Source organism: Dromiciops gliroides, chromosome 3 (genome assembly GCF_019393635.1).
Source record: "Dromiciops gliroides isolate mDroGli1 chromosome 3, mDroGli1.pri, whole genome shotgun sequence".
Taxonomy (NCBI): domain Eukaryota; kingdom Metazoa; phylum Chordata; class Mammalia; order Microbiotheria; family Microbiotheriidae; genus Dromiciops; species Dromiciops gliroides.
The window spans coordinates 95951565-95976399 of NC_057863.1; the positions used below are offsets into that span (position 1 = coordinate 95951565).

General features: G+C 38.2%; 1 protein-coding gene across 2 annotated transcripts in view; it reads left to right on the plus strand.

The window, feature by feature from the left end:
• The first annotated feature begins 5009 nt into the window (after positions 1-5009).
• Positions 5010-24835, plus strand: part of SUGT1 (SGT1 homolog, MIS12 kinetochore complex assembly cochaperone) — a 72469-nt gene continuing 52643 nt past the window's right edge. The window contains exons 1-8 of one of the 2 annotated variants that reach the window (XM_043994867.1): positions 5185-5242; positions 5352-5409; positions 7555-7611; positions 14793-14883; positions 18034-18103; positions 19923-19993; positions 21786-21839; positions 22782-22804. In XM_043994867.1, the coding sequence (XP_043850802.1) occupies positions 7591-7611; positions 14793-14883; positions 18034-18103; positions 19923-19993; positions 21786-21839; positions 22782-22804 (330 nt within the window). In that variant the 5' untranslated portion in view covers positions 5185-5242; positions 5352-5409; positions 7555-7590. Of the gene's footprint in view, positions 5243-5351; positions 5410-7554; positions 7612-14792; positions 14884-18033; positions 18104-19922; positions 19994-21785; positions 21840-22781; positions 22805-24835 lie in introns of both variants that reach the window. The other variant, XM_043994866.1, reaches the window with a different exon arrangement.

Sequence of the window (24835 nt, forward strand, 5' to 3'; positions counted from 1 at the left end):
GACAAGGTTAAAGGAAATTAAAGGAATCCTCTTCCGGGATCCAAATCCATGGTTAAATAGATCCAAGAGAAAACGTGATGTTTACGTCGGGGCTGGGCTTGGGTGACCTTAAGGGATTTAACTAGTAGCTGATGCTAGGTGTTTTTTTTGTTTTTTCAGGGCAGTGGGGGTTAAGTGACTTGCCCAAGGTCACACAGCTAGTGTCACGTGCCTGAGGCCAGGGCTGGTGCTTTATGCACTGCGCCAACTAGCCGCCCTAGTTTTTTGGGGTTTTTTTGCGGGGCTATGGGGGTTAAGTAACTTGCCCAGGGTCACACAGCTAGTGTCATGTGTCAGAGGCCGTATTTGAACTCAGGTACTCCTGAATCCAGGGCGGGTGTTTTATGCACTGCGCCACCTAGCTGCCCCGCTGATGCTAGTTTTTACATGATGTTCCCAAAAGTTTCTGGGCAGTTATAAGCCCGTAAAGCTGAAATCGTGTAATAAGGTGTACCTCAAACTGTCTTATTAATCTTAAGCAATTAAAGAAGAAGCTCTCACTTAGATTCTGGAGATCCCCCCATCCCCACTTCCGAGCTATTAGCAAAGGAGTGTGTGCCCAGGGTGGGGGGCGGGGAGAAGCGAGATCTAGTTTTAAACGACCTCCCCCCCAGCCCAGCCCGACACTTGGCCACACTCCTGGTACTTCGGGACGCCTCAGGATAGTCGCCTCGGAGCGAAGAGATCGTAAGGCGCCGGCGCCGCGCGCCCCCCTTCCCCACCCCAGTTTAGGCATAGAGCCCAGAAGGCCGAGGTCGGCCAGGGAAGAAATAAATGGGCCTCGAGCCGAGGTCCTCTGCTTCCAAGCTTGGAGGGGAGGGGGGCGGCTTTCGGATTGCCTTCCCCTGCTCTTTTTTTCTCCCCTTCTCCCGTTAAAATACGAGAAACCGGCTATTTACTGCTCCGACGTCTCCGGAAAATCGGAGACAGAAGGAACCCGGCTACCGGAGCGTTAAGAGACTGAAATTGGGCCTCACATCACAGTCCCAGGCTGGGAAAAAGAGAGAGCGCGCGCAGAGGAAACCGGAAGCACTATGGTCAATCTCCGGAAGTCAAAGTTCCCGCTGCCCCCTACCCGGCCAGGTTCTGCATGCGCAGTCTCTCTCGAGCCTGTTGCCCGGGAAAACATGAGATTGTGGGATGGTGACGTGATGTGCCAGACGATGTCCTTGCGCGTTCTGTGCGTCATGACGTAAGGATGGCGGCTGTGAGGCCGGAGGTAGCATGTGTCTTCTGATACTTAAGGCATCCTGTGCTGACTGCTGTAGTTTCCTGGGGAAACGCGCTTCCTGCTTAGATGTTTGCCAGCCGACCTCCCTTCCTCTCTGTTTTTCTGGCTGCCAGCCTGCCTGCCCATCTGGCCTCTGTAACTCTTTGCCACTCCCCTCTCCTTCCTTACTAGCTGTGTTACATCAAGCAAATTTTTTTTTTTTCAGGGCAATGAGGGTAAAGTGACTTGCCCAGGGTCACACAGCTAGTAAGTGTCAAGTGTCTGAGGCCGGATTTGAACTCAGGTACTCCTGAATCCTGGGCCGGTGCTTTATCCACTGCGCCACCTAGCTGCCCCCTCAAGCAAATTTCTTAACCTATGCCTGCTTCAGTTTCTTGAGGTGTAAAATGGGAATCTTAAAAGCACCAACCTTACAAGGGTTGTTGTAAGGATCAAATGGGAACGGATAGGTGGCACAGTGGATGGAGCAGTGGCTCGAATCAGGAGGATCTGAGTTCAAATTTTACCTCAGACAACTTGCTGGCTGTGTGACCCTGGGCAAGTCAACCCCAATTACGGTAAACATCCTGGGCCATCTCCAGTGGTTTTCGACACTGGATGACTCCAGATGGCTCTGGAGGAGAAAGTGAGGTTGGTGACCTTGCAACAGCCCTCCCTCACTTAAATCCAGTTCACACTGTTATGGGCCTAGCACCCCAGAAATTCTCTGGGGTACATCAAAGAACCTTCTCCTTAAGAAACTAAACCAAAGGACAGACACACCTGAAGAGATAAGTGGAACCGGATCAGGACTGAGGTAGCTCTGGGACCATCACCCTTCATTCCAATCTCTCCCACCTCTGGGGAGATAAGATTAGGTGTGGCTGCTGCTTTTGTGTAGGGAGGAGGAGAGAGATGGCTTGAGAGATCTGAAGCCATCCCTCACCCAATTCCCCCAGCCACCACCAGTGGGGGGGTGGTCCTCCCTCAATAAGGGAACTTTCCACAGTCAGATGGTCACCCCCATCAGTCCTCTATAAAAGTATCTGCCTGTCTCCTGCTAGAAGATTGGTATCTTAGAACCACGCTCTGTGCCATGCCTTCTCCCCATGAGAAGAGGTCCAAGGATTTCTCGGTTTCCTTTCCCCAGCCCCTAAATAAACTATTATCTTATTCTATTGGACTTGTGTGCAAGAGGGTGTAATTCTTTAAAGAGGAATTCCTAAGGACCCCAAACCCCTACCCCTATCCCAAACCCCCTACCCTATTTCCCCACAACAACATGGTCCTCTTCAAAAATGAAGGATCGCTGCTCTTTTTGTGATGGTAAGGAATTGGCCATTGAGGGGGATGCCCATCAATTGGCGAATGGCTGAACAAGTTGTGGTATATGAATGTAATGGAATTCTATTGTGCTGTAAGAAATGATGAGCAGGCAGATTTCAGAGAAACTTGGAAGGACTTACATGAACTGATGCTGAGTGAGATGAGCAAAACCAGGAGAACATTGTACACAGTATCAACAACTTTGTGTGCCGATCAACTGTGATAGACCTGACTCTTCTCAGCAATACAGTGGTCCAAGATAGTTCCAAAGGACTCATGATGGAAAATGCTCTCCAAATCCAGAAAAAAAGAACTATGGAATCTAGATGCAGATTGAACTATAATATTTCTACTTCTTTTGCTTTTCTTTTTTGAGGTTTTTCCCTTTAGCTCTGATTCTTCTTTCACAGCATGACTAATGCAGAAATGTTTAATGTAATTGTACATATATAACCTATATCAGATTTCTTGCTGTCTTGGGGAGGGAGAAAAATTTGAAACTAGAAATCTTATAAAAACAAATGTTGAAAACGATCTCTGTATGTAACTAGAAAATAATAAAATACTTTTATGATAAAAAAAACAATGAAGGACAAAGAAGGATCACATGAGATAAATGTAAAACACTTGGCACAGAGTAGCCACTAAATACACGCTTGTTTCCTGACCTCTTTTCTTTCCTCTGTCTTTTTACATGCCATCCTCAAAGCCTCTAATCCATTCTCTCTTCACTTTTTTTTTATGTGTGAGGCAATTGGGGTTAAGTGACTTGCCCAGGATCACACAGCTAGTAAGTATCAAGTGTCTGAGGCTGGATTTGAACTCAGGTCCTCCTGACTCCAGAGCTGGGGCTCTATCCACTATGCTACCTAGCTGCCCCTCTCTCTTCTATCAGAATTATTAGCCCCCTTCCATAAAGGGCCTTTTCTGAACCTTAGTAGCCAGTAAACTGGCATTTAGTTCTCCCATGCAAGTGTCAACTTACTCCACTCCCCCAAATATTCATTTGTGCATATTTTGCATTTACTCATGTGTATGCTCTTTCCTCTGATAAAAGTCCCCATAGGCAACGACCACAAAGTTTGGCACTTAGTAGGCACTTGATGTTGAGTGGGATGGGAAGTACACCCACCAACCCCTGTAATTAAGACCCGAGGAGAAAGGAGGCCAAAGCACTGATTTTTATTTCTTTCAAAAGAAAGGTGTACCACACTCACTGGGACAACCAGGAGGTGTGACACACCCTGAGATTAGGAAACCAAGCAGTTTTTATACTCTTTACAGACATCTATTTTAAGCAAAATGTGGTAATTAGGTTAATACTATATGTTCAGCAATAAATCTCTCTCCTGGGATGTTCAGCGATAAGTTTCTCTCCTGGGTCAGAGTGCCCCAACCTCAGGGGTTCAGCCATAGGTTATTTTGCAAAATTTCCTGTTTCAACAACGATTTATCATATCTACATAATGTCTCGGTGCAGACCCTATGAAGCAATTTTTAAGTTGATATGCCTATATTTAGAAAGGGGGATAGTAGCATCCCATTATTGCCTCTCTAGAGAAAAAAACAGAGAGAGAGAAATAGGGGACTTTACGGGGCTTTAGGACCTTGAGATCAGATCACTAGGCTGAATGGGGGGGGGGCACTTTCTATCTCAGTGGAGGGTCATATCCCTCTATCCCTCTCAATGTCTGATTAATTTGTTTTGCCCTGAATCATTCAGGTATAAGTGTTCAAAGTAGGATATGGACCGATGTCTTCCTGACTCCAAGACCACACTTTACATCATATCATTCACTGTTCTTATAGGCACAATAAAATCTCCTCACAATTTGTTCAACCATCCCCCCCACCCCCATCCCTTAGGAACTCAATTTGTTTGTTTCTTTTTTTTTTTTGTCATCACAGAAAGCATTGCTACAAATATTTTGGGATATTTTTCATGTCTTTTTTTGAGTAGATGGCTAGTAGTGGGATCAAAGGATATTTATAGCTTTGCCCCTATTTAAACATTAATTCAAATAAGTTACCATAATGACTGGGCAAATTTACACTTGCAAACAACCACGTGTTATTAGTGTGCCTCTTCTACCTCTTAACTCTCCTCTCCTCTCCTCTCTTCTCCTCTCCTCTCTCTCCTCGAGCTGTCCAGTATTTACTGTTTTTATTCTTGTCCCCTCTGTGTCAGGCGAAACCTTGGAGTTTTAATTTTCAATTCTCTGCTTAGCAGAGTATGTCTTCATGTGGTTGTTGATTTCTTCTGGCAACGGTTTACAGCCTTTGACCTCTGATCCATGTTTGCAACAGTCCAAGGAGGGACTTTCCGAAAATCTCGGCGGTGGGGGGGGAGGGTGGGTCGGGGGCCGGGGTGGTGCTAAGAGCCAGGTGGGGCGGGCACCGGGAAACGGACGAAGCCAGAGCGTGGGTAGCGCCGTGTTGCCTTAGTAACATGGTGGGAGGCGGGACCTCAGCTATGCCGCTGGTCCTCCGGGTTCCCGTCAGCCCCCGCGCTGGCCCCCCTCTTCCCCTCACGCTAGCTCTTCTCCTCACTGGTTCCTCCGGACGGAAGCTCACTGGGTGTTTCTCCAGAAGTTTCCCCCCCTGGGCGGCGGCGGCGGCGGAGACAGCGCTGAGTATGGCGGCGGCGGGACCCGCAACGGTGTCGGGGTGAGTGAGTCCCAGCCCCTTGGGTTTTGGCCCCTTTCCCCTGCTCTGCCCTTTTTTCCTGTCCCCCCAACTCCGGTCACCGCGGCTGACATGATTGTCTCCCCGGCAGGTTGTTCCTGCCCCTGTCGGACGGGCAGATCGAGGAGGACCCCCAGGCGGCCGCCGAGGTGAGAGAAGTCGGGGTGACAGGCTGACCGTCCCCTCGCCGTCCCCTGCCCCCCTCCCAGCCCCGTGGCATCTCCCTAGCCCCTCCCCTCGGGGGGGCTTCAGACCCGCCCCCGCTGACAAGTGTCAAAAGAAAGTCATCTTCACGCCGCGGAGCAGGAAAGCAAACCACCTCGGACGGGGGCGGGCGTGGGGGTGTGTGGCTCCCCCTCTCCCCCCGCCCCTGGCGCGGAACAACTACTTAATCAATTACCTGTTGGCTCATCATTTGTATAGGTGCGGGGGCGAAGGAGAGCGGCCACTTCTCCTACCCCTCACCTCGTGCTTTGAAAACCAGCAATTGTACTCTGTCTTATCCTCAGTCCATTTGCTCAACAACTCCCATCTCCGTTAATTTCATAATTAAGGGGGGGAAAAGTTAAGCAGAACCCTTATTGACAGTAAAGCCACTTTTTCCTTTTGTGACGAAAATAACTTGTTTAGGTAGACTTCCCTACGTGTCTTGGTACAGGTAAGTCGTGGGTTGATGTGATTTTGAGTGAGGGAAGAGTATTGATTCATTCGCTATTCTTAAGTGTGTACTCTGTGCAAATCACTGATGGGGTTGAGAGAGTTTCACATTTCTCCTCTCCCTCCCCCCCAATCTTACAGTTGTTCGGGGAATATGAAACACAAATAAACAAGGTAATGTAGTGAAAGAATCTACACGTGGAATCAAGAGACCTGGGTTCAGACTCATACTTGTTTGGACGTGTGTAAATCACTTAACTTTTCTGAGCTATTTTCTTCCTCTAAAATTTGTACTTCTGCCTTAGAAAATTGGGAGGAAAGAACTTTGTGAAGCTGAGGTACTTTTAGAATTATGGATTATTACAGTGAAATTAAATTTTTTTCCAATTTCATGTAAAACAATTTTTAATATTTGTTTTTAAAAATCTTGAGTTTCAAATTCTCTCTTTTTCCTTTCCACTCCTTGAGAAGGCAGGCTATTGCATATAGCTTATACATGTGCAATCATGCAGCACATTTTCCTATAGTAGCCATGTTGCAAAAGAAAACACATTGAAAAATCCAAGGAATTAAAGTTTTAAAAAGTATGCTTCAGTCAACATTCAGAGTTAATAACTTCTTTCTTTGGAGGTGAATATTAATTTTCATCTAAGTCCTTTGGAATTTTCTTGGATCATTGTATTGCTGAGAATCGTTAAGTCATTCAGAGTTGATCATCACACAATATTGCTGTTATTGTGTACAATGTTCATTTGATTTTGCTCACTTTACTCTGTATCAGTTCATATAAGTCTTCCCAGGTTTTTCAAAGCCATGCTGTTCCCTATTTCTTATAGCACAATAATATTCCACCACAATCATATATCACAACTTGAATCATATATCACAACTTGTTCAGCCACTCCCCAATTGGTGGCATCTCCTCAATTTCCAATTCTTTCACAATGCAGAGTTGCTGTAAGTATTTATGTACATATAGGTCCTTTCCCTTTTTTTTTTTAATTGGAATACAGGCCTAGTAGTGGTATTGCTAGGTTAAAGAGCAAGTTCACTATATTTCTTAGAATGTTTTGATGCTTACTACTTTGTATTCCAGTTTGACATCTGCTACTGCTAGACCACCTTCACATTTTTCATTGATTCCTTTGGTATTCTTGACCTTTTGTTTTTTTGAGATGAATTTTGTCATTTTTCTGGCTCATTAAAATAATATTTTGGTAGTTTGATTGGTATGGCATTAAATAAGCAAATTAATTTAGTAAAATTGCCATTTTTATTTTATTCATTCAGACTACCAATGAGCAATTACTATTTTTCCAGTTTTTTAGACTTGACTTTATTTGTGCCAAAAGTGTTTTGTAGGTTATTATTTCTAACATTAAGTTGTACATAAGTGAAAGCTTCATGTTGCTATTTATGATAGTAATTACTGTGGTTGCATTTTTGTAGTGCTTTAAGATTTATTATGAAGTACTTTTTACTGTAATAGTTTTATTTTGTTTTACAGGAAAATAGAATAAATTTGATTAAATGTTTTAGATTCAACATTTGTTGTCTGCTTAAAAAAAAATTTGACCAGATGTGAATACTATTGTACACTGAAATCCCTGATATGTGTATATGCTTGATTTTTTCAGTGGTTGATATTCAGTGGAATAAACTGAAAGTACTTTATGAAACCAACTCTTTATCCAGTAAGTTTTTAATTTTGTTGCAAAAGCCTGGAAGATTTCATAGGAAGTATGCTTTTATACTGTTAAAAACAGTAGAAATTCCTTTAAGTGTAGTTGCTCATTTTCTGTGTGGGGATTGAGGTAAAATTCTTATGAATATTTATCCTAGAATAGTCTGCAAATCTGAATGGGCTTTCACAGAATCTCAGAGATAGAAAGGACCTCAGGTTATCTAATCCCTTGGTACCTGAACACATGACCACATCCTATAATAATGCATCATTTTTTTTCCAATTGAAGATCTCCAGTCATGAAGCACTCACTATCTTCTAAGGAAGCTTATCCTACTTTTCTTCAGCTTTAAATGTTATGAAGTTTTTCCTTACATTTAGCTAAATCTCTCTTTGTAACTTCATGCTCCTGATTTTTGCCTTTTGGGGCTGTACTGAACAAATCTAAATGCTCTTCCATGTGAAGACCTACAACTATTAATATGACCCCCTAAGTCTTCACTTCATTTTTAAAAAACTCTGTCTTTATATGACAAAGTTCTGGGGGACAGCTAGGTGGTGCAGTAGATAGAGCACTGGCTCTGGATTCAGGAGGACCTGAATTCAAATCTGACCTCAGACACTTGACACTTACTAGCTGTGTAACCCTGGGCAAGTCACTTAACCCTCATTGCCCCGCAAAAAAACCAAAAACCAAAAAACCCAAGCCAAACAAACAAAGTTCCGGACTTTTTACCAGTTGGTATATCTTCCCCTGGAATATTTCTGGCTGTTAGTGTCCTTAAAATGTGATATTGAGTACTGATCACAATATTCCAGTTCTACCTCTGAGCAAACCAAGGTGTAGCAAGACTTGATTTGTCTTATGTTAATATTAATATGCTAATATTAATGGAGCCCAAGGTTTTTGTTTGTTTTTGGCTCCCATGTCACCCCTAGAGAGCATGAACTTAAATTTTCTTCCTATGTATCACCAATTCCTAACATGGTTCCTGGCACTTAGTAGGAGCTTAATGCATTTTTGTTGAATGAATGGAAATTGTCCACAAAAAACTAAAACTTTTAACACATAAACTATTGACTAGCTATGCCTTCTACTTCTTTTTGTTAAAGCAATTAATGATTTGACCCTAAGTGTAAGGCTACATTTTTCTCTATAAAATTTCTTCTTTCTTCTTTGAAGAACAACTTCATTGTTCTAGTGCTTCAACTTTTTCTTGGATACTGACATTGTCATACTGTATGTTATTTATCCATAGCAAATTTGTGTTTTCTGAAAATTTGATAAGCAGTCTATGTATGCCCATGTCATTGGTAAAAATAAAGGACAGGACAGAATCAGTGGAGAGCTTCCTGAGATTCCCACTCTACTAGACTCACCTCCAGATTGATATTGATCCCATTACTATTCTTTGGGTCTGTTCCATTAACCAATTCCAAATCCTTTTGCAGTTAATGTTTGTCTTTTAATATAAAGCATAACACCTGTTAATTAGATTGTAATAAATCAAATATTCAATAGTTATATAAAATGATTTGCAATGTAATGAAGTACTATTTAAGTGAAAGTTGCTGCTTTGAACTGAGGGCTGTCACTTAAAAAATAATTAGCTTTTGCCACTTTGGGCTTTACTTTCGACAGATGAGTACAGAAGATTCTGTAGGGATAAGTGCAAAATTCTTTCATCACTTGGAGAAATTACAGGAGTAGGAGAATGGGATATTTCTCAGTCTTAACTGGAATTGCCTCTTTGTAGCATTCTCAGCTATATTATGTTTCTAAGTGAGATGCATTACAGTGGAACATGGTAGGTGTTAACATTTTTTGAGGCCTTAAAAATTGAAGGGGATGGAAGGAAAATGGGATGGGTTAGTAGAATTTTAACGTTTTTTTCTTAAGGTCATTGTATAAGAACACTCAGCCTTAAATCCAAGAGAGCTCTTACATGGTAACTAAGGATTAATTGATCATAGCATATATTGGCAGAAGCTCATTTATGCCATCTGTTCTTTATGTGAAATTCCCTGTGGACTGCATTCAAGCACTGTTGAACCAACATCTTATTTTTCTCAAAGCCTTTGAAAGGCATGCATTTGTGGTGCTATAAATTTTAAGATTGCAAAGAGCAGGTTAATTTGGAAACTGTATACATTGCAACACTAAGTAAGGCTTTAATTCTCTTGATTGAAATTTTGATTCCAAAGTACTTCTTGCCCTTAAATGTGTTTTCGTGTATGTTTATAGTGTAGGCATTAGCAACCATTGTCATTGGAATTCTGAACATTTACTCTAGATAAAATCCTGTTAGGACAGACTTCTAGAAGTTGTTTGAGTTACTTATATCGATTGGAATTTTGTTAAATTGCTTGCTTTAGATTCATGATTTCTTAGTCTAAATTATTACACAGCTAACAATGAATTCAGCATATGTTCAAGTAGTCTAATAATATGTTCTTTTTACTTAAAAAATTAAGCTATTTCATTCACTTTCCTGAAGGGCCATGTAGACAGTTAGTACACAATTTAAACCCTCAAACCATCCAAAAAAATAATCAAATTATGTTCCATGTATTATACTTATTAAGGCAAGGATAGATACAATGTAGTGGAGAAAGTCCTAAACTAGGACTCAGGAGGCTTGCATTTCATTCCAAGTTCTGCCATTAAGTAGCTACAAATCTAACTCTGGGTTAGATAGTCCTAATCTTTAAAATGAAGGGGATTGGAGTAAATGAATAATAATGTCTTTTCTGGCTCCAATTCTATGATTTTTGGAAAGATTTACCATTATCCTTGAGCTAAGAATACCATATTCCTCAAATTTTCTGATTTACTGAGATTTTACATCACATGCTTATGTTTATTAATCTCAAAGAAATTTATGGTTCTTAGCTTCTTGTTTTGTTATTACCTTAAAACATGAAAGAAGAGATTGTGAATAAGTTGTCAATGTACAATAATTTATCTTAATTTTATTTAAAGAATATTTGTTCTACATATCAGTTGTAATTAAGAGGTATTCACAATACCTGAGTTGACTTGTGTACTGTAATATTATTGTACTATTGTGCAATAGTGTGGATGGTGGAAAGGAAACTGTACTTGGAGTCAGAAGATCCAGCTCTGTGACCTTCATTATTCTCATAAAAATAAGAACCATAACAATTTCACAGTTTTTGAGAGGACCAAATGAACTGATGTAACTAATGTGATTTGTAATCCTTCAAAAGGGGTTAGAAATAACTTTGTAGTCACCCTGGTCCTTGTCCTATTCGTAAAAATTATAATGGAGACTCTTTATGCAAAAGCATTTGTGGGGGGGGGGGGCTAGGTGGCGCAGTGGATTAAGCACCGGCCCTGGATTCAGGAGTACCTGAGTTCAAATCCAGCCTCAGACACTTGACACTTACTAGCTGTGTGACCCTGGGCAAGTCACTTAACCCCCATTGCCCCGCAAAAAAAAAAAAAGAAAAGCATTTGTGTAGAATGTTGTCATGTAAATTTGTGTAAGGGTAAGAATATGAATTATTTTCAAAGTGATTGACAGGTGAGATTTATGTTTAGGATTTTTTTTCCTTTTAGTCATCTTTGGGTTTTAGTACCTCTGGTTCAAAATTATAAAGGCTAGGTGTAGCTACTTACAAAGCTTTTATTTTATTGTATTGTCGAGTGTATATTGGAACCAATCATGTTTTGAATTGATAGTTCAGGGAAAGTGGGAAAAATATTAAAATTTCCCTCAGATTCTTCCATATTCCGGAAGTATCAAGTTACCTGGAACTGTATAGTGCCATTAAATTTCTTTGTTTTTTTTTTGTCCTGTCATGATTTAACAAATACATTTTATCTAGTGGGAAAATCAGAATATAGTAATATACCTTGAACAAGAAAGTAATTGCTATACAGTATTTGTCTCTCTGGCTCTAATTTAGGACGGCAAACATGTATTGAGCAGTTACTCACTGCAAAGCCTTGTGTGCTTGCCTGGAGATGCTAAACAAGATAGTTCCTGCCCTGAAATGGTTTACATTTTACTACAGTCTGGCTGTGAACTAATCTTTTTTTTTGGGGGGGGTGAGGCAATTGGGGTTAAGTGACTTGCCCAGGGTCACACAGCTAGTTAAGTGTTAAATGTCTGAGGCCGGATTTGAACTCAGGTACTCCTGACTCCAGGGCTGGTGCTCTATCTACTGTACCACCTAGCTGCCCCTGAGAACTAATCTTTAAAAAATTTTTTTTTTCAATCCTCAAAAATCTGCTTTCTTACCCCCTTTCTCCCCCCAGTTGAGAACAAAAATACATTTAGTCAATCAAAACAAATTTCGGTGTTGAGTAGGTCCAAAACCCCATTTGTTTCATTTTGCACTCTGAGACCTTCCCCTCTCTATGAAGAAGTAGTAGCATGTTTTATCATTAGTCCTTTGGAAACATGGTCATTATACTGATCAGAGTTCCTAATTTTTTTCCAGCTTGTTTGTCTTTACCATATTGTTGTCATTTAATTAGTTCTTATGGTTCTGTTTATTTCTCTCTGCATTAGGTCATAAAAGTCTTCTCGGGTTTTTCTGAAACCCTCTCCTAAGTAATTTCTTACATCACAGTAGTTTTCCATGACATTTGTATATCATAACTTGGTCAGCCATGATATTCTCTTTAAAATAAGTTTTATTTGATATATTTTGTTTTTAACATCATCATAGTTTCCATTCCTCTTTCAGAGAGCCATCACATATAACAAATAGAATTTTTTAAAAGACAAAGCATAAGGAAAAAAAATTCAGTATAACTCATCAATATATTGAAAAAGTCTGAAAATATGGGCAAGAAAGTGAACCATTTGCACACCTCCTACCTCTGTTAAAGGGTTGGGTTGGGAATCTCTTCTCATTTCTTCTTTCAAGTTTTAATATTTAAAAAGTAATTTTGAATACTCAATTTCAATTTGTGTATGTCATTGTTTTTTCCTTTTGCATTGTTGTCATTGTTTATAATGTTTTCTTGGCTATGCTTACCTTACTCTGAATCAGTTCATGCAGATCTTTCCATGCTTCTCTGTAATCATCACATTATTTTTTAGTCAGTAATATTCCATTACATTAATGTATTACAATTGCTTAGCCATTTCTCAATTGATGGGTATCTACTTTGCTTTCTTTTCTTTCACAAAAAGTGCTAACATAAATATTTTGATGTATAATGGGGATTTTCTTATGCTTCCTTGGAGTAGAAGCCTAGTAATAGAGTCTCTAGATCAAAGAGTATGGACATTTTATTTAATCACTTTATTTGACTAATTCCAAATTAATTTCCAGAATGGTTGTACTGTTTCACAGCTCTACAAGCATTGTGTTTAATGTGTCTGTTTTCCCAGAACCCCTCCAGCAATGACTGTTGCCACTAACTAATATTCTTTTTTTTTTTTTCATCATAGAGAAGCTAGTTTCTTTTTGAATATGCTTGGACAATATAGAAAATGAACAGACGTTGTTGTTGTTAAATAAATACAGATGAAGGTAATGATTTCAGAGAAACCTGGGAAGGCTTGAACAAACTGATGCAGAGAACCAGGAGAGCAATTTATACAACAACAAGACTGTGAAAACATACACCTTTGAAAGTCCTCTGATCAATGAGATGTCCATTCACGATTTCAAAGGACCAATAATGAAGCACACTCTCCACTCCCTGACAGACATGATGGACTCAGGGCACCAAATGAGACATATATATTTTTTTCAACCCAACCAATGAAAGGATTTGTTTTGCTTAGCTATGCATGTTTGTTACAAGAATTTTTTTTCCTTTTAATGATGGGAGAGAAAAAGAGTTTTTTATACATTGAAAAATAATTAAGAAAAAATTAGATAGATTAAAGCACTAAATAAATATCAGTTATTCTTATTTTTATAAAGGAAGAAAGAAAAAAGGAATGGGAAAGAGGTTCAATGATAGCCAGTGAAAGGAAGTTCACCAATGCTAGTCTCAGGAGCTAGGGAGCAGCTGCAGCCTGTTTCCTTTTCCTCCCAACATTCTCTGCCCATTCTTAATCATGTCGGCAGCCACTCAAGTGGTAGCCACAACAATATCAGCAGCTCTTCTCCCCCACCAAGCTATGCCTAAGAAATCACATACTTTACCAAGCACATTGATTACTTCTCACTGCTCCTGAGATTTTAGCTCCCCCTTTCTTTTTTTTTTTTAATGTATGAGGTATTTTATTTTTTCTGTTACATGTAAAGATAGTTCTCAACTTTTGTTTATACATGCTTTACAATTTCAGATTTTTCTCCCTCCCTCCCCTCCCTCCCCCCTCCCCTAGACAGCAGGTAATCTGATATAGGTTATATCTATATATCTCTATACATATACATATAGATATATATATATACACACACATATATATACACATAATAACATTAATCCTATTTCTGCATTAATCCTGTTACAAGAGAAAGAATCAGAGCAGTGATGCAAAACCTCAAAATAGAAAAAAAAAACAACAGCACCCAAGACAAAAGAAATAATATGGTTCAATCAGCATCTATACTCCACAGTTCTTTCTTTCTTTTTTTTTCTTGGATTTGGAGATCCTCTTCTATCATGAGTTCCCTGGAACTCTTCTGTACCATTGCATTGGTGAGAAGAATATAGTCCATCACAGTAGGTCAACACTCAATGTTGATGATACTGTGTACAATGTTCTTCTGGTTCTGTTCATCTCACTCATCATCAGCTCACGTAAGACCCTCCAGGTTTCTCTGAACTCTTCCTGCTCATCCTTTCTTACAGCACAATAGTATTCCATTGTATTCATATACCACAACTTGTCCAGCCATTCCCCAATTGATGGGCACCCCCTCAACTTCCAATTCCTTGCTACCATGCCACTAACTAATATTCTTAAAGATACTTTTCCTTCTTCTGGTCTTTGCTTTTAGCAGTGATTAACCAAAGAAAGTAAGGTGGGTAAGAGTATAGAAGTTTAGGGAAATTGTGAGGAAAATGATTTTTAATGATATTCTTATTGTTGGGGAGACAAGAGGTTGTGTCACTGGATAAATTGCTTCTTTCCGTGGAGTGGAAATTCTTAAAGAAAATTTGTGCTCTTTTTTGTATTTTAAAAAAAACAATGTCTTTTGTTTTTAAGATGTTTACTGGAGCATTCTTCATATTTTTATTTGAATTTATAGGCACTGACAAGAGCACTGGAAGAGAAACCAGATGATGCAGAGTGTTACTGCCAAAGAGCTTATGCCCACATTCTTCTGAAGAATTACTATGGTAACTTCATTATGTAAGATAATGTGATTAGATAAAAGATAAGGTCTTTATAACATGCCATGAATCAACCAGATTTGTGTGTTGTGGTGGTCAGCTCTGATGAGCCTGTGCCCCTCCCCCACCTGGGCCGCTGCTACTCGAGCCTACCTCCTGGTTCCCAGCAGGGGTGAAAAACCCAAGTTCTGCCTCAGAACAAGAATAGACCCCAGTAGTCTCCCCCCTGCCAAGGGCTCAGCCCTCTCACCAGACTGTGAGTTTAGTTCCAGACGACAATAGTGCTTCAACTGATTCAGAGGCTCTGGGGGTCTCCTCTGGGGAGGCCTTCCTGGGACCGGATCTGTGTCAGGGTGACTGTGGGGTTGGGCTCAACTCTTGTATCAGCACAGCAGCTCCCTCCTTCTGACCTTCCAAGCTGTTCTTGGTTAGAAGATGATTTCAGCACATTCTTCTGTGGGTTTTGCTGCTCCAGGCATTGTCCTATGGCATTATTTGGTTGTTTTTTGGAGCGATCGTGTCATGAGTTCACTGCCTTTCCTCTGCCATCTTTAACATGCCATGAATCAAATAAGTACTAGTGATTATCCCTAAGGATTAAAAATATTTTTTCTTTATTTATAAAGTAACAGATGAATTGTTATCAAACATCTTTCTAAAGAGTTGTAGTCCATTTAGATTTTTTGTCAAACAGCTGTTCTCTCCATTGGGTTTCAGTGTTCCCTACTGTAGATCACGCACAGTGCTAGGCCCTAAAAATAGAAAGACAAAAGTGAACTACTTCCTGTTCTCAAGGAACTTACAGACGGAGACATTATGTCCATAAATTAGTATATTCCTCATAAATACAAGGTAAAATTTTGGGGTGGTTCCCACTTGTAGTTAGGGGGAGAGGGAGTGAAGATCAGGAAAAAGTTTCATATAGAAGGTGGTGCTTGGGCAATTTTGAAGAAAACAAAGGATTCTATGAGGAGGTGATGTAGGAGTACATCCCAGATATGGTGAATGATCAGTGCAGTGGTGCAGAGACAGGAGTTTGTAGGTTGTGTGTGATGAACACCAAGAACTCCAGTTTGGTTGAGTTGTAGGATGTGGAAAGGGGAGTAATGGACAGTGTTGTAAAGGTGGGTTGTACTAGGTTGTGAAGGGTTCTAAAAACTAAAGCTTCCTTTTTATAAAAGAGGAAATTGACAGCTGGTTGGCACCTAGTTTTATTTCATAGAGTCTCAGTAGGCTGATATAGAAAACACTTCTGTAGTTTCTGTTTAACTCTGTGTCATGATTTTTTAAATGAAAATATTTACAAGCCCTCCTTTGTCACAGAAAATATTGTTGTTCTGTAGGTCAGAAATTCTAGTGGTAGAAGGCAAATAATGGGAACCAAAGCTCCATAGCTCATAGGAGAGTTGAAGATGTGAATTGAATTCTTTTAACTCTTACCTTAGCATTTTAACATTTTCTTGGAAACAGCTCTAATGCCACAGACATGCTTTACAACATAGAAACCTAAAACCCTTGAATTGGAAGGGGCCCAAGAGGTCAGCTAGCCCAGCTCCCTACCTACCTACCTGATATATCAATCCTTCTTTCAGCTTCCCTGGGAAATGATCATCAAATCACTACTTGGATACCTCTTGTCACAGGGAACTCATTGCTTCATGCTGTAATTGCTAATTATTAGGATGTTTCTCCTTATATTGAACTGAAGATTTTCAAATAAATACAGGATAAGATCTAAATAGTCTTTTAAAAAAACCACAACCTTCCAACAGAGGCTTTTGCACTATTATTGCAGCGGTGTTTCATGTGCTGAAAACCAACACCTGAAAATTGCTTATTTTAATCACTATTATTTGAAAGGCTTTTACATTTTAGAGAGAATATACTTTTCTCATTAGCCCCAGAGGGAAAAATTGGGGCATTTAGGTTAAAGTTGTAGAGACAAATTTGTCTTGATTGACGTCAAAGAAAACTTTGAAGTTGCTGATAAAAATGTTAAGTAGCAGGGGCATCTGGTACAGCTTCACTGGAGACCTGCCCCATTGACATGGATTCATTAATTATAACTCTCTGGGATGGCCATTCATTCATTTTCTTTCGTTTGTTTTTGGTGAGGCATTTGGAGTTAAGTGACTTGCCCCGGGTCACACAGCTAGCAAGTGTCAAGTGTCTGAGGCTGGATTTGAACTCAGGTGCTCCTGACTCCAGGGCCAGTGCTTTATCCACTGCGCCACCTATTTTTGTTTGTTTGTTTGCATTCATTCATTTTCTTTTTTTTTTTTTTTGGTAAGGCAATCGGGGTTAAGTGACTTGCCCAGGGTCACACAGCTAGTGTTAAATGTCTGAGGCCGGATTTGAACTCAGGTACTCCTGAATCCAGGGCCGGTGCTTTATCCACTGCGCCACCTAGCTGCCCCGCATTCATTCATTTTCAAATCTGTATGATTGTGTTATTGTCTGGTCCATATCTCTCTTATCTTTTCCACAATTATAGTTTGAGATGTTTTATTAAATGATGTGCTAAAAGCTAGATAAACTATTTCTATAACACTCAGCTGATACCAGATTCTTGGAAATGTCTGTTTCTGATTTCTTTAATCCTTGCATGCCATCTTTTTGAATGGCCTTGTTATCTTTGTTAGCTTCTTGGGAAATCTAGTTTTTCAATATTTATTTTAATTAATGGGAAAAAATAATTTTTAATATATTGAAATATGACTATTTGTTCAAATAGTTGTTCCAAAGAAGTTTTCCAAAGCAAAAACCATAGTTTAAAATAAAAATTTAAGAACAAACCATGGGTTTCCTCCCCACTACCTTACCTGATATCTTTCTGGGCTTCCTTGCTCCACTGATAGTGCTTTCTTGACCCTTAATCCATGTTTCTTGAGTTCTTTTTGTGTTTTTTTGTTTGTTTTTTAGTAATTAACTCTCATCTTTCTTTTTTCCTATTTTTATGAATATACTTATGAGGTCTAATGAAACATGAAGAAGAAAAAAACTAATTTAAGAAGTCATAGCATGCATATGCGCTGCCCAGAACAGATTTGATTCGACTCAGTATCAGTGGTAGTGGTTCTGCCCAAAAATTAATGGGCCATATGATACAGTACCATAGCAGTAAGGTGGTTAACTTCAACCTACCTTTTTTTGTAGAAGCTGTTAAAGACGCAAAGAAGTCTCTTGAACTCAACCCAAATAATTCCACAGCTCTGCTGAGGAAAGGGTATGTATGCTTCATATAGTATAGGAATCGTTTCTCTTTGTGTAAACATTGCCGGCAATAGGTGACTAATTTCAAATACAGCTTACAGTTGTTTTGTATGTTAAGGTAAGGAGTGTGGTAATAACATAAACTTATTTCCTATAGTTTTTCTTTTTTTTTTTAAGAAGTAATGAACTTAGGTATTGTTGAACGAATTTCTCTCTTTTTTGGTCACTATCCACTTTGGTTCACTCTGTCCTTAAATGAGTCTCCTACTCTTCCACCACTGATAATTTAAAAAATATTTATATTTGGGGAGAGGCAACATTGCATAGTGAATAGAATGCAAGGCCAAATCAAGAAGCTCAAATTGAACCTGTGTGCCTTTGGGCAAGTCACTTAACCTGTCTCTGAGCCTCAGTTTCCTCATCTGTCAAATAAGGTTAATAATATTGGAGTACCTACTTCAGAGTCATTATGGGGCTCACTAATATGGCCCATCTAAAGCACTTTGATGATTTTGAAGTGCTAAGGAAGTGAAATACGTTTTATAACCAGGGAATTCTTTTCATGCCTAGGTCTTGCTCGAAAGCTGCTGAAGTCTCTCTTAACTTCAGATCCTGTTTCTGAGATTCTGTCATGTGATGTGGCTCATTGAAAAGGGGTCAAATTATAATGAGTCAGGGGCAGCTAGATGGTGCAGTGGTTAAAAGCACCAGCCCTGGATTCAGGAGTACCTGAGTTCAAATCTGGGCTCAGACACTTGACACTTACTAGCTGTGTGACCCTGGGCAAGTCACTTAACCCCCATTGCCTAAAAGCAAAACAAAACAAAACAAAATTATAATGAGTCAGTTTTGAAAAAATAATCCCTGAGGATTGAGTAATCCACATCCCTGTGTTAAATTTTAAAATATTTTGAAAACTGTATTTCAATATAATTAGTATTTTTTTGTAAATTTTGGTTTTTTACACACGTAAAACATTATTCTGAGTGGAGATTCATTCACAAGTTTCCCCAGGCTGCCAAAAAGGTCCCAGACACAAAAACGGTTAATAACCCTTTCCTGAGGTGCTCACCATATAGTCCTCTTCTGCATGTTAAAAGGATCCTTAGTTCTTTGGTAGTGCTGAAGAGAATCAGAAAGAGGATTCTGGTTGTAAGTTGGTCAGTGGATTGAGAGGCTTAGCCATAACATTCTTATTTTATGGGCACGCTGTGTAACAAAGTACAGTACTATAGAATGCACAAAATGCATATTTGACATTAAACTTCTTTGAAGACACACATCTCACCTCATTTTGTTTTGATGCCTCACATTGTTGTAAGGTCAGAAACAAACCACAGCCTCTAGGCAGTGATGGAGTAAAAAGAAAGCTGGACCTGAGTCAGGAAGGAGAGCTTGTTTGGTGTGTGTCATTCTCTCGGGCCTGCCTACCCCCACACCCCCTTCCCCGTCCCCCCCACCTCCAATTCAGTCTCCGTGGTTGTGGGTGAAATACTTCTTTGTAAATGTTAAATTGCTATGTAGATTTGAGCTGTAATTACCTAACAGAAGGAGAAACCATATAAGCTTCTTTTTGAAACCTTTACCTTTAACCTCCCCCCAGCCTAACATGGTATTTAGTGAGATAGCAAAAATAAATTTTTGCCATTTTTTTATAGATGTGTTTAGAATTGTACTAAAGATACTAGACCTATTTATTTAGGTTTTATGAAAATGCTTTGGAAAAGAATTTTTCATATAAACATGCTGGGAAAATAGTTTTATCATTTGACAATAAGAAATACAACTAACTCTTGTCTTTCATTTGTTTTGTTTTCATATACTCATGCCAGGATAGGTGAATACCATGAAAAAAACTATGCTGCAGCTCTAGAGAGTTTCACAGAAGGACACAAATTAGATGGTAAGTAACAGAATTATACCAAATTCATCCAATATTTCAGATATTTGAAGTAGTTGTAGCTACAAGTGTTTACATCTAGATTTATTTAGTACAGATTAAAATTAATTGCAAAGCAGGGCTAATTTTTTTCCTCTTCATGGCATTTCATGTTGGTTATAAAACTTGAGTTGATGTTAAAAATAATTAGCCTAGGTCTTTCTCTGCCATTTAAAGCATACAGTGAACTTTCCAATTTTAGTAAACAAAGCTATAAAAATTCAAGAAATGTTTTCTCCTCTTTTAGACTGATCATGTTATTTGTAAGGCAGAATGCTTTAGCTTGTGCTTTTTTTATTTAGCATAAATTCATTATCAGTTTCTTCTCTGACTTAGTGAGGGGGAAAAAATTTCAGGAAGGGCTTTTCCAGAGAAGCAAATTGTGGGTTCAAGCAGTTATGGTAAACGATAAGTAGGCGAGGGGAACTAATAAGTTAGAATAGAATGGTATTAATTATCCCAAACTCTTTTAAGTTGAGGTGCATGTGTAGAATTTATTACAGAAGTTTGACTATTCAGGTATACATATAGAAATGATTTTGTAAAAGTGAAGATCATAATACTTAAAGGCTGTGTTAACCACTAGAAAACCAATTGAAAGCATTTAATAGTAACTCAGGTTATATTAGTACCAAGCACAGCATTATTATTATCTACCTTGAATTATTGATGTAAATATTATTTTTGAATTGGACTATAGATAATTCTAAAATATGAAACTCTAACTTTGTGGTACTGTAATACTTTTTTTGGTCTCATGATGTAACAATAAATTTTTTAAAATTCCAGTGTGTATTATATTTGCTATACTAGAGTGTTTCAGCAGTCTATTTTATCCAGTGCTGTCTTTTCTGCATGCCCTGTAAAAGGGCTTGATTCAGTTCAATAAGCATTTTTTTTTAGTGAATATGAGGGAAGTACCTGTGAGTCTTTAGGTCTGAACCAGCCTGATATGAAATAACTTTAGAAATAATTATTTAGGAATAGTATTAAAGTGTTGATACTTCTGTTAACAATGAAATGTGTTGTCTGTTGTGAGTGTGTGAATATATTAAATACTGGAGAGGTTATTCAGTTTTCAGGTCTACTCTTCTTTCCTATGGGGATGTTACCTTTTCAGGAACTATAAATACCTCATGCGTTATGTTGTTCTGGGTTTTCTGAAGTGGCCTTTTTTAACAACCTTTTTTGATTCCCTATCCTGTAACTTCCTGGGCAACTCTGCTTCCACCATTTCTTTTACCTGGTTGTGGTCAAAGTTGCTTCTAACTGTTGGGAATGATGGCAAAGCCAAATCAGTTTACAAGGGTAGGTAAAGCCAGTAGGAGAGTTAGAGGAAATAGCCAGACACTAAAAAAAACAACAAAAAACAAAGGGCCACAGAAGTCCCCCTAAGATCCAGTGGGAAAATGAGGAAACCCTCTACTAGATGCCAGGTCCCTATAATAATCCAAATGAATGACAGAGAACCCTGATGTAGGGAGCACAATTATATTTGTGTTCCAATTCCTCCAGGTAGAAGGTTTTTATGAAAGCAGATGATCAGGAGAAAAAGTGTAGGTTATTTTTTTTATCTAGTGAGAGAACAGGAATTTGCAGTTTAAAGAAAGTTACTAAAATAAATTATTTACAGATAACTAGGGATTAAATTGATTTTTCTGTTTACCTATAACCTAGCAGTTGATTAAAGGACAGATACTTTTTTTGGGGGGGTTGGTAAGATACAGTGCTTTGAAATGAATTAATTACTTTTCAGATACAGATAAAACTTTCAACATCTGGATTAAAAGATGTCAAGAAACTGAAAATAGTAAGTATAGCTCTGTGCACTTGATGTTAGATTTCTCAAAATACTTAATTGATTTTATCTCTCTGAAATAATTTTTAATGATTTTTCTATCCTTTGAACTTAATATTTTGAAAAAATTATGCCCTCAGACTTTTTAAATGATATAAGCATAATGCACAAGGTTGCCCCTACAAAAATAATTTTGTAGTGGGATTATTAATGCTTTATTTAAAAAATAACATATAATTAATTTTTTAAAAGTGAACTCCACTGTAAAGTTGTGAATGTTTTGTAATGCTATTTGTTGTGTTTTTGTTTTTTGTTTCTTTTTTTTTGGGGGGGGGGGGACAGTGAGGGTTAAGTGACTTGCCCAGGGTCACATAGAGAGTAATTGTCAAGTGTCTGGGGTTGGATTTGAACTCAGATCCTCCTGAATCCACTGCGCCACCTAACTGCCCCTTGTAATGCTATTTGGCTGATAATTCCATTTATAATTGTTCTTTGGGACTAAATTCCTCCTATAACATTGTTTTATTTAACAGGTTTTGGAACCATATTATATGTATTAAAGACATTAAGTGAGATTTGCATACCCTTTAAGTATTTTTTTTAAACGTAATTTAAAAATATTTATTTTAATTAAAAAATTTTTTTATACCCTTCATTTATACCTATTCATGGAAATAGGCTTGCTAGTTTCAGATTTGTATATTGTATTATACTGATAATAGAAAGTGGATTACTTGAATTACTTGAATTGGAGTGGTATGGTGTGAGTATATCAATGAGCTAAAGATTACCCTAGTCTTTAAATGACTTTCTCTCCCAGTTGAAAAAGCATAGAAGAAAGGCATAGACTATTTGGATGATATGTAATTGTTATTTTGACCATAAAAGAAATGTGTATACAATTAATTTTAAGTATGTAGATTGTGCCTGAAAATGTGTCATTTTATATTTTAGAAGAAGTATCAGAACCTGAAATGGTAAGCCGTACATTCTAATTTTTTCATGTTTGTTTAGTTTTAAGTGCTAAATATATATGTCACAGGATTCTTACTTGAATGGTTAGTACTTGTGGTATAATAACTGTTCATTATTTAAAAATTGAAATTAAATTCTTTTCTTGTTTGGTATTTTTATATAGAAACTTACTTGTGAAAATTATCTTGGAATGTTTTTTAATGGTGTTTGCACAAAACAAATTGATTTAATGTTTTGATGTTTCAAATATATCTCCTTTTCTCTTTTTTCCTACTAGTATATTAGTGAAATATTTAAACAAATTGTTTCCTGAGAAGCACTTAGTGGGTTAATTAATATTTTAAGGGGCAGCTAGATGGCGCAGTAGATAGAGCACCAGCCCTGGAGTCAGGAGGACCTGGGTTCAAATTCGGCCTCAGACACTTGGCACTTACTAGCTGTATGACCCTGGGCAAGTCATTTAACCCCAATTGCCTCATGACAAAAAGAAAAAAAAAGAAAAAAAAGTTTAAAAATACCTCTATGTCCAATGCTTAACACCTTACCCTGTATTTCATAGGTATTCAGTTGGTACTCAATTAAATTGAATGAACATGCCCCAATTTTTGGCTAAGATTTCTGCTGTCTTTATTGAATCTAACTAATGTTAGAGTTGAGTAAAATCTTCCTCCTTTCTCTACCATCTTTATCAAGTGGTGTTATTAGTCTATGGTTAACATGAAAGAAGTCAGCAAATATTTCTGTTAATTTAAACTGATATTTCTACTAATATTTGCTTTTTACTAGTGTTAATTTATGCTCGAAGACTGTATCATTATCAATAATGTATATTAACCTAAATTTGCAGTTTAGTTTTAGCTTTTATTTATATTAGTAAAAGTTTAAAGAAAAGTTAATATGACTGAAAAATCGATATTATAGTTGCTGTGAGAGTACTCAAATTTTATAAAGTTTAAACAATACTTTTATTATTGAATACATTAAAATTGAGATTTTATAATTTTTGTTTCACTTTATATTGAAATTATTTTGTTGTTCAATCCTTTCTTTACTCTGCTTTAAATGAGATAGTTTGATATAATGAAAAGATCGTAGTACAGAGCTTAGAACTAGATGCCCAAATTGTAGCATATTCTTAGCCTTTTTTTTTCTGGGACTATCATTTTTTGCCATCATTTTCATATTTCTCCTCTTTATCACTCTTGTAGCTTTACTTTTTTTTGGGGGGGGGGTGAGGCAATTGGAGTTAAGTGACTTGCCTAGGGTCACACAAGCTAGTAAGTGTTAAGTGTCTGAGGTCAGATTTGAACTCCGGTCCTCCTGACTCCAGGGCCGGTGCTCTATCCACTGCACCACCTAGCTGCCCCTTGTAGCTTTACTCTTTTTTTTTTTTTAAATTTTTTCCATTACATGTAAAGATAGTTCTCAACTTTTGTTTATACAAGCTTTACAATTTCAGATTTTTCTCCCTCCCTCCCCCGCCCCTAGACAGCAGGTAATCTGATATAGGTTTTTTATATATATATATATATATATGTATGTATGTATATATATACGTATATATATGTACACACACACACATATACACACATAACAACATTAATCCTATTTCTGCATTAATCATGTTATAAGAGAAAAAATCAGAGCAATGATGAAAAACCTCAAAATAGAAAAAAACAACAGCACCAAAACCAAAAGAAATAGTATGGTTCATTCAGCATCTATACTCTGCAGTTCTCTCTTTTTTTTTTTCTTGGATTTGGAGATCCTCTTCTATGATGAGTTTCCTGGAACTCTTCTGTACCATTGCATTGGTGAGAAGAATATAGTCCATCACAGTAGGTCAACACTCAATGTTGATGATACTGTGTACAATGTTCTTCTGGTTCTGCTCATCTCACTCATCAGCCCACGCAAGACCCTCCAGGTTTCTCTGAACTCCTCCTGCTCATCATTTCTTACAGCACAATAGTATTCCATTGTATTCATATATCACAACTTGTCCAGCCATTCCTCAATTGATGGGCACCTCC